Source organism: Sinocyclocheilus anshuiensis, unplaced genomic scaffold, assembly GCF_001515605.1.
Source record: "Sinocyclocheilus anshuiensis isolate Anshui unplaced genomic scaffold, SAMN03320099.WGS_v1.1 scaffold2048, whole genome shotgun sequence".
Taxonomy (NCBI): domain Eukaryota; kingdom Metazoa; phylum Chordata; class Actinopteri; order Cypriniformes; family Cyprinidae; genus Sinocyclocheilus; species Sinocyclocheilus anshuiensis.
Genome location: NW_015555896.1, coordinates 561,511 through 574,454, shown reverse-complemented (window position 1 = coordinate 574,454; position 12,944 = coordinate 561,511). Strand labels below are relative to the sequence as shown.

The 12,944-nt window shown below is 39.6% G+C and overlaps 1 protein-coding gene across 1 annotated transcript; it reads left to right on the top strand.

Moving 5' to 3' along the window:
- Nucleotides 1-8,339: 8,339 nt before the first annotated feature.
- On the top strand, nt 8,340-9,639 carry LOC107675906 (complement factor D-like). Its single transcript, XM_016470400.1, has 5 exons — nt 8,340-8,421; nt 8,503-8,650; nt 8,773-8,911; nt 8,990-9,238; nt 9,327-9,639. Exons 1-5 carry the CDS (start codon nt 8,361-8,363, stop codon nt 9,483-9,485), a joined length of 756 nt encoding a protein of 251 aa, XP_016325886.1. The 5' UTR covers nt 8,340-8,360; the 3' UTR covers nt 9,486-9,639.
- The last annotated feature ends 3,305 nt before the right edge of the window (nt 9,640-12,944 follow it).

Below are 12,944 nucleotides of genomic sequence, written 5' to 3'. Positions count from 1 at the left end.
TAAAAGTATCGGTATCGGGCGAGTAGACTTTTCCCAAACTATAATTCCTGACTACATGTAATTTCATTGTCTAAATGTCTCACGCAGCCAGAATGTTAATATATATTATAATAATATAATATAATATAATATAATAAATATTCGGGGAAGTCGTGGCCTAATGGTTAGAGTCTGACTCGTAACCCAAAGGTTGCGAGTTCGAGTCTCAGGTCCGGCAGTAATTGTAGGTGGGCTGTGTGTGTGCACTTAGGATGGGTTAAATGCAGAGCACTAATTCCTAGTATGGGTAACCATACTTGGCTACATGTCACGTCACTTTCACTTATAAAACCACAAGATATAAAAGTAGAACGAGTGTTAACACTATGTTATTAGAGTCTATTAATGTTTGGCACAAAGGTGTTACTGTTCAAGTCTCAGTGTTCAGATCAGTACGTTCAATCATGGGTCATTGACCTTCACACATATTTTTATTATACTGTGTTTTAAATTAAATACAAAAAAATACAAATAACAAAACCCACGTTATTTTACTCTCCTCACACTCTCCTCACACTCCTCAGTCACACATATGGGAGGCCCTTTGTCTCTCAGGTGTGAATCAGGTGAATCAGGTGTCACGCCCTCGCATACACCTTTCTAACACAAATCATGTCTTACAAAAGTTAAATCAATATATTGTTTTCTGTGAACGTGTGAACAGGATACTTTTCACATCATTTTGTAGCAACTCTAGTCTACCACATCCATATATATGAACAAATATTCTGTATGTGTTTTATGGCCTTATTTCAGTGACTTAAAAAATTTAGTTTTTCACTAACCACGCATAAACATTGTTTTCTCAAAAACACAAACATGCACATTCATGCTGCTCACATATTATTGTAGCCCAGTTTGTGCTGATTAATGTTTTATCAGATTAAGCCATTAATATGTTTTTAAGATACTGATAAAAACACAAATGTCAGGGCATGTCAAAACTTCTCCAGGGCCCCAAAACACCCCCAGACGGTTAAGTTCATCTCAGAGATGAGAGACTGGCTCAAGCTCTACAGAGAACAAGTGAGGGAAAACCTACAACAGGCACAAGCAGTACAGAAGAGATGGTATGATCAACAGGCAAGATTTTGTCAGCTACAACCAGGGTAGAAGGTGATAATACTCTTACCCACCTCCACAAATAAGTTGTTGGCCAAGTGGCAAGGACCGTATAACGTGGTAAGAAGATGGGACCAGTGACCTATGAGACACACCACCCTCACCAGATGTACTGATGATAAGGAAGGTGGATGATGAGGAAGAGGATGAACCCGCTGCTCCAGAGGTGAGACCCCAGAGACACCCAGCAATGGTAAAATTGGACTATATGAATGAACCCAAAAGGGCTGAGATGCAAGACCTGTTCCATCAGAGGCCTGGGTGGACAGAACTGATACCCCACAACATTCACCTTACATATACAACCCCCTCACAACAGCAACCTTAACAAATACCTGACAAAATTGTCAAACCCTTGAAGATGGAAATTGAGATGATGAAGCAGCTGGGAGCAATGCAAGCCTCAAACAGTGAATGGAGTAGCACCCTCGTCATCGTCACGAAAAAGGATGGATCTTTACGTGTCTGTGTTGACTTCCGCAAGCTTAATGCCCAGTCAAAGTTTGATGCCTACCCTATGCCGAGGACCGACGATCTGCTGGAGCGGATAGGATGGGCCCAGTACATCACCACCATGGACCTGTGTAAGGGGTACTAGCAGGTGCCCCTTGATCTGAACCCCAAACCCTACACTGCATTCAGGACACTGGTAGGACTGTTTCAGTTTATGGTCCTACCCTTTGGGGTGCACAGGGCACCTGCTTCTTTTCAGTGACTTGTGGATCGAGTTTTCCAGGGCTGTGAAGTGTGGTCTGTGACATACTTGGACAATGTAGTGATCTACTGCAACACGTGGGGAGACCACCTGGAACACCTACGACAGACTCTGGAGAAGATCAGATGTTTTTTTTTTTTGTTTTTGTTTTTTTTCAAAGTCTGCAAATTAGTATAAATATTTAGGTATAATACATGATTCACAACCCACAATCAAAAAACAAGTTTAAAAGGTTTTAAAAGTTCACTGAATGTGAAAACAGTGAGCTACTGTTGGTAAAGGGTCAGTTACGTCAGTGTCATGTTGTGGGCAAAAATGTCCATTGCCTATTACCTATAGCAGGGATAGGCAATGTTGTTCCTGGAGTGCCGCTGTCCTGCAGAGTTTAGCTCCAACCCTAATCAAACACACCTGAACAAGCTAATCAATGTCTTCAGGAATACTAAGGCTACGGGCAAGTGAGATTTTTTTTCTCATGTTTTTTATTTATTTTTTTGGTTCGAGCTAAACTCTGCAGGACAGCGGCACTCCAGGAACACCATAGCCTATTCCTGACCTATAGTTTACCTATAATGTAGCTCAGGGTTAGGGTTCAAGTTGAGCTCAGTCAACAGCATAACGTTGATTACAACAAAATTAATTTCCCAATTTAACAAATCAATACACAAAGTCTCAATTTTCATATTCTAACAGCAAAAGCTACATACACGCATGCATCTCTTATTTATTTGTCCTTTATCTAACCAGGTAAAACTTTCTGAGATTAAAAATCTCTTTTACAGAAGTGATCTGGCCAAGATGCAAACGATTTTAATGATGCAAAAGATTTTAAAGATTTAAAAAATCTTATATTTTGTAGTTTCATATAACAGTTGATGCAGATGACAAGAAGTAACACAAATAATATCATCTTACTATCAGTGTTAGGCTACTGACACCACAAGCTGAGAAAAAAGGCTTACAGTCAGCTCAATGTCTCCACCCACAAGCTGATCAATGTCTTCAGGATTACTAAAGCTACAGGCAAGGGAGATATTTTTTCCTTAAGGTTTTTTTTGTTTTTTTTTTGATTCGAGCTAAACTCTGCAGGACAGCGGCAGGAACGACATAGCCTATCCCTGAGCTATAGTTGACCTATAATGTAGTTCAGGGTTAGGGTTCAAGTTGAGCTCAGTCAACAGCATAACGTTGATCACATGGGCGTCGCTAGGGCATTTTTAGGGGGCTATAGCCCCCCTAAAATGATTACTCACCCCCCCCCAAAAATGTTGCGATTAGCTCCATAAGCTGTACACAAATTCATGATCGCCTCAGTCCCCTTTAAATTTCTTAAGGCTGATTTATACTTCTGCGTTGGACCTACGCCGTAGGCTATGCGTCAGTTTTCATTTATACTTCTGCGTCGTGGTCCGCGTCAACGTGCAGTACACATGCAAACCGCTAGTCTGCAGTGTCCACGGGCATGTTGCTGGTGTAACCCGTAGTAACACGGCAAAAGCCGAAGAAGAAGCGGCTTGTCGGAGAAGCATTATAGCCGTGACGGCGGCAAATAAATATCAAATCATTAAATCATTATTTAAAACTACAAAAAGGAGACAACAACGGAACAGGAGATGATGGCATTCTTTCAATCTGCACAAGGACTTGTACCACGGCAGATCAACATTGTTTGTTGCGGACAACTACTGATGTATAATGCTATGTAGTATAATAAATGATAAGACACTTGTTCTTTGCTTTGTTTTATTTTATATAAGAAGATGTCACATTAAAATATATTAAAGTGCACATAAACACACACACTATGGGTGTGCGTCTATGCGTAAGCTACGGCGTAGGTCCGACGCAGAAGTATAAATCAGCCTTTATGATAACAGCGGCAGACATCGGCTCCTCCCCGTCTTTCAGTGCGTTCTTTATCCACAGAGCGAGAAACAGAGGACAAGGTGTGTGTTTATCGATAGATTGTTATAATATCTGCATCTGTGCAGTTCTTTGTCATAAAGACAGTTTACAAAATATCATGGGGGAGCAATCGGTTTTCCATCTCCTGTAAAGTTTTCGCTGTGTTCACCCCTCATCACACCACAGATGTTTTCTCTAGCGAAAATGAAGCCCTTATACATAGGCTATATAAAAACATACTATATATAAAACGATCATGTTGCCATTTTTATTTGAAAATTTTACTTTTAATATAAAACATGTTAGTTACAGTGCATATGGCAAATAGGTTTGCATACTTTAGCTAAAGAAAGAGGGTTGTACTAGAAATGCAAACAGTAACATTTTGTTTGTACAGTAAACAGGTGTGTGTGTGTGTGTGTGTGTACCTACTTAACCATATTTTGGGGACAAATTTGTACCCAAAAGTGAGCTAAACATGACAAAATGTCCAAAAACCTCCCTTTGGGAATGTCCTCATTTGTAAAACTGGTATAAACATAAAGTAAACAAAGTTTTTTTTAAATTGTAAAAATGCAGAAAGTTTCCTGTAAGGGGTAAGTTTAGGTGTAGGGTGACAGAATATACAGTTTGTACAGTATAAAAACCATTGCGCCTATGGAATGTCCCCATTTAGATAGCTAAGTAAACGTGTGTGTGTGTGTGTGTGTGAGAGAGAGAGAGATCAGGATTCAGGAAGACTTGTATGGCTTATTCAGTACTCAAATGTTATACCTAACTATGCAGTACAGTGGAATACAATAAGTTGCAAAATGCAATAAGTTTACCACCTTACCCTATTAGTCAATAATTTTTTTATTTTATTTATATGTTTACTATAATTTTTTATTATTATACCCTCATTGGGGGCTAACCCCCCCAAATCGAAAATCTTAGAATCGCCCCTGGTTGATCACAACAAAATGAATTTCCAAATTAAACAAATCAATACACAAAGTCTCAATTTTCATATTCTGACAGCAAAAGCTACATACACATGCATCTCTTATTTATTTGTCCTTTATCTAACCAGGTAAAACTTTCTGAGATTAAAAATCTCTTTTACAAAAGTGACTTGGCCAAGATGCAAACGATGCAAAGTTTCATATAACAGTTTATGCAGATGACAAGAAGTAACACAAATAATATCATCTTACTATCAGTGTTACTGACACCACAAGCTGAGAAAAAAGGCTTACAGGCAGCTCAATGTCTCCACCCACAAGCTAATCAATGTCTTCAGGATTACTAAAGCTACAGGCAAGTTAGTTTTTTTTCTCATGTTTTATTATTTTTTTTTGGGTTCGAGCTAAACTCTGCAGTACAGCGGCAGGAACGTCAGCCTATTCCTGGCCTATAGTTTACCTATAATGTAGTTCAGGGTTAGGGTTCAAGTTGAGCTCAGTCAACAGCATAACGTTGATCACATGGGCGTCGCTAGGCCATTTTTAGGGGGCTATAGCCCCCCTAAAATGATTACTTAGCCCCACTAAAAATTTAGCGATTACCTCCATAAACTGTACACAAATTCGTGATCGCCTCAGTCCCCTTTAAATTTCATATGAAAACGGCGGCAGAATTCGACTCCTCCCCGTCTTTCAGCGTGTTCTTCATTCCGCAGAGGCGCAGAGCGAGAAACAGAGGACAAGGTGTGTGTTTATCGATAGATTGTTATAATATCTGCATCTGTGCAGTTCTTTGTCATAAAGACAGTTTACAAAATATCATGGGGGAGCAATCGGTTTTCCATCTCCTGTAAAGTTTTCGCTGCGTTCACCCCTTATCACACCACAGCTGTTTTCTCTTCGCAGACACAGGACTTGACTGGGATAAGTGGCTACCCTTTGTCCTGTGTGCATACAGGGAACTACCTCAAGCCTCGACTGGTTTCTCCCCCTTTGAGTTTCTGTATGTATGGCAAGTTCAAGGCCCATTGGACCTGCTGAAGAAAGCCTGGATGACGCCAGCAGCTAATACAGAGGAGAACAGCATCGTCAACCCCCTGGGGTCGAAGCCTGCATCGGTGCGGTCTGTCTCGTATTTTCTTGATGACCACGAAAAGAACTAAAAATACGCCGTTATTTTTGATCATACAGATAAAAATAAGGTATCGTTTGAAACTGCAAAGGGTCTACTTTTATTTGTGTACAGTATAGTCATAATAACAACAAAACAGTGTGCTTTTGTAATAAACAGGGTGTGTTCTCTGCCGTCTCGGTCTCTGTCACTTCTCTTCACAGACAAGTAAATAAAACAACCTGAATCTCCGCGAATACTTGCTTCAAAAACATGAGAAATATATGTATAGAAAGTTTGAAATGTCTACTTTTAAATGAAGTAATTCACATCCAAAACAAATATTCTCTGATAAAGTAATCCGTATGAAACCAACGTGATGTCTAGTTTTTCCCATTTCAACTCATTATCTCTAATGCGATCACACACCCATCAGCCGATCACACTTCAAATTCTAAACATCCACGTGAGATGCGCGGACATGTAAACGCCCATCACCTCCGTAAACAAAGTGAAGAGCTCATCCCGGCTACTTTTTGATTCTGGAAGACGACGCGCTGAGAGGAATAACCCAGAATTTACCTCAGAAGAAGAACACAACACGATGCATCGCGCAGCTTGATCCAGTGGAGGAGATCATGAGCCTAAGATTACTTGCATGTGTTGTTATTGTGTTATTGGAACATAACTTGTACACATTTTACTAGTTAGACTTTTCCCAATAGTTGGGGAAGTCGTGGCCTAATGGTTAGAGAGTCGGACTCGTAACCCAAAGGTTGAGAGTTCGAGTCTCAGGTCCGGCAGGAATTGTAGGTGGGGGGAGTATGTACAGTATGTTCAGAATGTACAGCGCTCTCTTCCACCTTCAATACCACGACCAAGGTGCCCTTGAGCAAGGCACCGAACCCCCAACTCAGGGGTTGTGTGTTTCATTCATACTCGAAGCCGGAGGGCGCTCTCGCACAGAAAGTGATACGAGGAAATTCCTAATATGGACAAAAGCGTCCATCTATCGCTGTATGAAAACAGTTGTTTTCACAGAAAACAGAAACGTTTGTCTATACCACTATCAAAATCAGACAGAACTGGGATTCTCAAGCATTCCCCCAAACTGCCATTGATAGGACAGATTAATTAAATAGTTCTTTTTCAGTATTAAATAAATTATGAATATACTTTAAGGGCAAGGAAGTGCTGTTTGGTGCTAGAAGCACAAAAGTGACAATATTCACCTATTTTATTTATTTATTTATTTGTCCTTTATTTAACCAGGTAAAACTTTCTGAGATTAAAAATCTCTTTTACAGAAGTGACCTGTCCAAGATGTAAACAATTTTAATGATTCAAAAGATTTTAAAGATTTAAAAAATATTATATTTTGTAGTTTCATATAACAGTTGATGCAGAAGACAAGAAGTAACACAAATAATATCATCTTACTATCAGTGTTACTGACACCACAAGCTGAGAAAAAAGGCTTACAGGCAGCTCAATGTCTCCACCCACAAGCTAATCAATGTCTTCAGGATTACTAAGGCTACAGGCAAGTGAGAATTTTTTTCTCATGTTTTTTTTTTTTTGGTTCGAGCTAAACTCTGCAGTACAGCGGCAGGAACGTCAGCCTATTCCTGACCTGTAGTTGACCTATAATGTAGTTCAGGGTTAGGGTTCAAGTTGAGCTCAGTCAACAGCATAACGTTGATCACATGGGCGTCGCTAGGGCATTTTTAGGGGGCTATAGCCCCCCTAAAATGATTACTCAGCCCACCTAAAAATTTTGCGAATTAGCTCCATAAACTGTACACGAATACGTGATCGCCTCAGTCCCCTTTAAATTTCATATGAAAACGGCGGCAGACTTCGGCTCCTCCCCGTCTTTCAGCGTGTTCTTCATTCCGCAGAGCGAGAAACAGAGGACAAGGTGTGTGTTTATAGATAGATTGTTATAATATCTGCATCTGTGCAGTTCTTTGTCTGCAATAAGTTTAGTTTACCACCGTACCCTATTAGTCAATCATTTTTTATTTCATTTATATGTTTACTATTATTTTTTATTATTATACCCTCATTGGGGGCTGAGCCCCCTTAAAACGAAAATCTTAAAAATCGCCCCTGGTTGATCACAACAAAATTAATTTCCAAATTAAACAAATCAATACACAAAGTCTCAATTTTCATATTCCGACTGCAAAAGCTACATACACACATGCATCTCTTATTTATTTGTCCTTTATTTAACCAGGTAAAACTTTCTGAGATTAAAAATCTCTTTTACAGAAGTGACCTGTCCAAGATGTAAACAATTTTAATGATTCAAAAGATTTTAAAGATTTAAAAAATATTATATTTTGTAGTTTCATATAACAGTTGATGCAGAAGACAAGAAGTAACACAAATAATATCTTCTTACTATCAGTGTTACTGACACCACAAGCTGAGAAAAAAGGCTTACAGGCAGCTCAATGTCTCCACCCATCCTTATATTTATATATTGTTCGTCAGTAAGAGCCTACTGATTGTCTTCATGATGACTATCATCTCTCTGCTCCTGCTGGCCTCTCTGCTGCCACACCTGACCTTCACTGGTGAGACTGACTATATAACAGCATATTATATTAATTGGTATCTGCTGAATAAGCTGACTGACAGCAGTCTCTCTCTTTCAGCTCATGTGGATGTTGGTATAGTGAACGGCACAGAAGCAAAACCCCACTCCAGACCGTTCATGGTTTCACTTCAGAAGAACTGGCGACATATCTGTGGTGGATTCCTCATCTCTGATAGATTTGTTATGACCGCTGCACATTGCTGGAAGTAAGACTTCAATTTAGTCTGAACTGCAATTATTAAAGTTATTAATCATAATATCATAATTAAAAAAAAAACTTCTATAATGATGGTATTGTTCATTATACTAATAAGACTTTCTTACACAGAAATGAGAAACTAACAGCTGTGGTTGGTGCACATGACCTAAGACAGAATGAAGGGTCTGTCCGCATTGGTGTGAAGTCCTACCACATGCATCCAGACTTCAACATGCACACTTTGCAGAACGACATTATGCTTTTGAGGGTAACAGTAGTTCAAATATCTGTTATTAAACAATTAGTCCGACTGTCTTTTAATGATGATAATGTTTTTGTATTACAGCTAGAGAAAGAAGTCGAACAAAACAAGAATGTCATGAAAATATCCTTACAAACAAAGAAAGACATTGAAGCTGTTTCTGTTTGCCGTGTTGCCGGCTGGGGAAGACTGAGTTTTAAAGGGAAAAAGAGTTTTCGTCTCATGGAAGCAGATGTGAAGATCATGAATAACACTGAATGCAAAAAAAAATGGAAAGACAAATTCTCAGCCTCAGAGATGATGTGTGTCCACGGCAATGGAGGAAGCTGCAGTGTATGTAAAAACATTATTGAATTTAGACAATCATTAGTGAGAAGTACTGTATCATTTCAGTCATGTGTTGATCTGTGTTCCTTCACAGGAGGATGGAGGAGGTCCTTTGGTTTGTAAAGACACTGCAGTCGGGGTCACTTCCTTTGGTGACCCAAAAATCTGCAATAGTCACGAACGACCTGAAGTTTATATAAAGATTTCACCATATATTGAATGGATCTGCTCCGTTATTGCAAATGTTGAGTGATTTTTGCAATGAAACAGAATGAAGTATTTGTTTAAATGTTCAATAAACAAACTATGTGTCACACATCAATTGTAAGTGGTGCTTATTATTGCAGCACTATAAAATAATAGTAGTCTACTGATGTCAAATAAATGCTTGATAATGATAATCATGATTGTCAGCATAGAAACTGAAGTGAAATGTCTAAACTTATCAATGCTCTTCTTTCTACAATGTTCATAAAATGTGTTTGGAGACTTTCTGACACTGAAGTGTTTAAAATTGAATGAATGTCATTGTATTAGATGTATTAGATGCAAAATATCACACCACTAGACTACTAGACACTAGACCTAACATAGATACTAGACACAAGAAAGTGTCCAAACATATTTGTCTTTCTTTTGGACAGTATACCTATAATATTATAACCGAAAATTTAGCAAGCTTATTTTAAATTATTTTGTGTAATAACGTGTTTTTGTGCTCAAATAAATACATAAATAAACAAAATAGGCAAGCAAGCATGACAGCCACTTAGTTTGGTATTTTGTTACATAATGCAAAGACATTAATACGCATTTTTTAACTGGGTCACTGAATGTGAAAACAGCTACAGTTGGTAAAGGGGCGGTCATGTCAGTGACATTTTGTGGGCAAAAACATCCATTGTCTATTAATGTTATGCTTGATGGTAATCGAAAATGAAGGCGAGAGGATCTAAATGCAGATGAGCTTTATTGAAGGAATTAACAGGAACCAGAACGACAGAAACTATGAACAGAAGGAAACCAAACATGTAACAGCCAGAGCATGAACACGACCAGACAAAGGACCAGGGCTGAACATTGTAAACAATATTATTAAAGTAATGTTTTACAATATGCACACTTGTCGAAGTCAAAGATTTGATAGGATGAGCCTGATTCGACTACCAATCTCACAGTCGAATATTTGCAGAGGTGTTACTAAACGAGGATCATGCCATTTTGGCTATACAGGGGTGCTCAATGTCTGATTTCAACTACCGGTTTTCTCCCAATAAGTTAATATACAGCCTATTATGATAATGCTGTAAATAAAAATGTGAATAGAAAGAAGCTTTTGATAAATATTTTTAACGTGCATGAATAAATCCAACCACCCCTGTGACAGATTTAAAGGGCACCTATTATGCCCCTTTTTACAATATGTAATATTGCTATTGGGTGTCCCCAGAATGTGTCTATGAAGTTTCACAGACACATTCAGCACAGTGCACATAAGAGGGAAATATTTTTGTTTCACAATTAATTGACAAATACAGTGATGTGTTCAGCTTGCCTGTGGAATCTCTGCCTGGTGAGGTCCATTTTGAGCTGGATCCCAATGTTTCACCAGTACAGTGTGCCCTCCAGAATATTCCTATGAAAGCAGCTATCAAAGCCCAACTGAATGCTGTGTATCAGGCATTGGGTCTTGCATCTTGTTACAGAGATGACTGATTGGATCAGCAACAAGATGATTGTATCAAAAAAAAAAAAAAATGTTTGGACCTAAAGTTCCTGAACAAAGCTCTGAAACACTCTCACCATACAATGCCACCTTTGGAAGTTGTGATATACAAACTTCCTAAAGCAAGGATTTTCACCTTGGGTGATGCCAAACATGCCTTCTTACAGTGCAAGCTGGACCAGGAGAGCAGCTTCATGACCACATTCTAGACCCTGTGGAGTAGGAAACGGTGGCTAAAGCTGTATCAACAGAAGCAGCATGAACTGTTACCAGGTCTAAAGGGAATTGAGCCCATTGCAGATAATATTTTTGTTGTTGGATGTGGTGACATGGACCAGCAAGCTAAGAATGATCATGATTTCAAACTTCAGGCCCTGTTGGAGCATTGCAGCGAGGTTAAGCCACAACTTATACTGAAATAATTGCAATTAAAGGTCACTGAAGTGCACTTCCATGGTCATATTCTTTCATTTACTGGCATGAAGCCCGACCCAGAGAAAGAAAGGGCTATCATGGACATGCCCAACCCTATGGATGCAAAAGTTGTACAGCGTCTCATCAGGTTTGCTAATTATTTAGCCACGCTCATTCCTCACTTTTCGACTGTTTGCGAGCCACTGTGGCGCTTGCGACATAATTTAGTCGCCCAGAGTGAAGATTTAGTCGCATATGCGAGTGATTTACTCGCAATGTAGAGGGTTGCCCCTTGGCACTGGCTGCCCAAATATGAGACCGCGGTAGGCACGCTTTAATCCTTGGCCACATCAATGCCTGTGTTGTGTTATTATGGTACCGAAATTGGTACCGAGAACCGTGGATTTTTACTGGTATTGGTACCGAATACTGACATTTTGGTACCGTGACAACACTAGATGTTACTAAGCCTGTCACAGTACAAAGTGACTCTAGCCAAAGTGGTCTTGGGTGCCGTCTTAAGCAAGAAGGACAGCCTGTTGCCTTCGCTTCAAGAGCTCTGACTCCCACCGAAAAAAATTACGCTCAATTGAGAAAGATGGTCTTAGTATTGTTTTCACTTGCCAAAGATTTCAGCAGAGACTGACCACAAACCCTTGATTTCTATATTCAGCAAACCTTCAACACTACCACCTCAAGGCTGTCTACAGCTTATATCTGGGGCCTAAAATGTTCATCAGTGACATGTTAAGTAGGGCAGCTGCTGACTGTACAGGCAAGGAACCAGTTTACCAGCGGCATGCCATATGTCATCTGCAGAAAGTGTAGGAAGATGTACAACTCATCAACCAAGAATACCTTAATGTGATGGATCAGCGACTGGAGAAAATCAGGGTACATATTGAAAGGTATGATGCCCTACAGGCCCTTAAAACCACTGTCCTTGCAGGCCTGATGAGAAAGAAAATAAATCCCCACATCATCCAAGAATTCTGGCCTTATCGAGATTCAAGGGGTGGTTGATTACGATTTCACTTTTTTATCATTAGTGTGTAATATTGCTGTTTGAGCATAAACAATATCTGCAAATTACGATGCTGAAAGTTCAATGCAAATGGAGATATCGTCTTTTAAAATTATGGCAGTTTAATGCCTACAAAAATGGCTTGTAGGGACTACAACAAGATACTTCCCGGGTTTGTGACATCACAAACTCTGATAACCACCACCCCCGGGAACATGCAACAAAGGGGGCGTGGCCATGTTGCAGTGCTTTAGAGACGAGGAAGAGTTGTTGCCATGCCAAAACTAGGGATGCACGAAAAAATCTATTCATATATGAATCGCGATTCTGTCTTCTAATGATTCTAATGGATTCACAAGTTTCAAAATCATATGTGTAGGGCAGGGGTGGCGAACGTCGGTCCTGGAGAGCCGCAGCCCTGCAGAGTTTTGCTTCAACCCTAATCAAACACACCTGAACAAGCTAATCAAGGCTTGAAGGGTTACTAGAAAGCTACAGGCAGGTGAGTTTTAATTAGGGTTGGAGCTGAACTCTGCAGGGCTGCGGCT

What these genes read in the sequence shown, in the direction of transcription:
- LOC107675906 (XM_016470400.1), top strand. Translation starts at nt 8,361, where the DNA reads ATGATGACTATCATCTCTCTGCTCCTGCTGGCCTCTCTGCTGCCACAC. An exon ending in ACCGCTGCACATTGCTGGAA is followed by an intron (nt 8,651 to 8,772) that starts GTAAGACTTCAA and finishes TTTCTTACACAG; the next exon opens with AAATGAGAAACTAACAGCTG. An exon ending in ACGACATTATGCTTTTGAGG is followed by an intron (nt 8,912 to 8,989) that starts GTAACAGTAGTT and finishes TTTGTATTACAG; the next exon opens with CTAGAGAAAGAAGTCGAACA.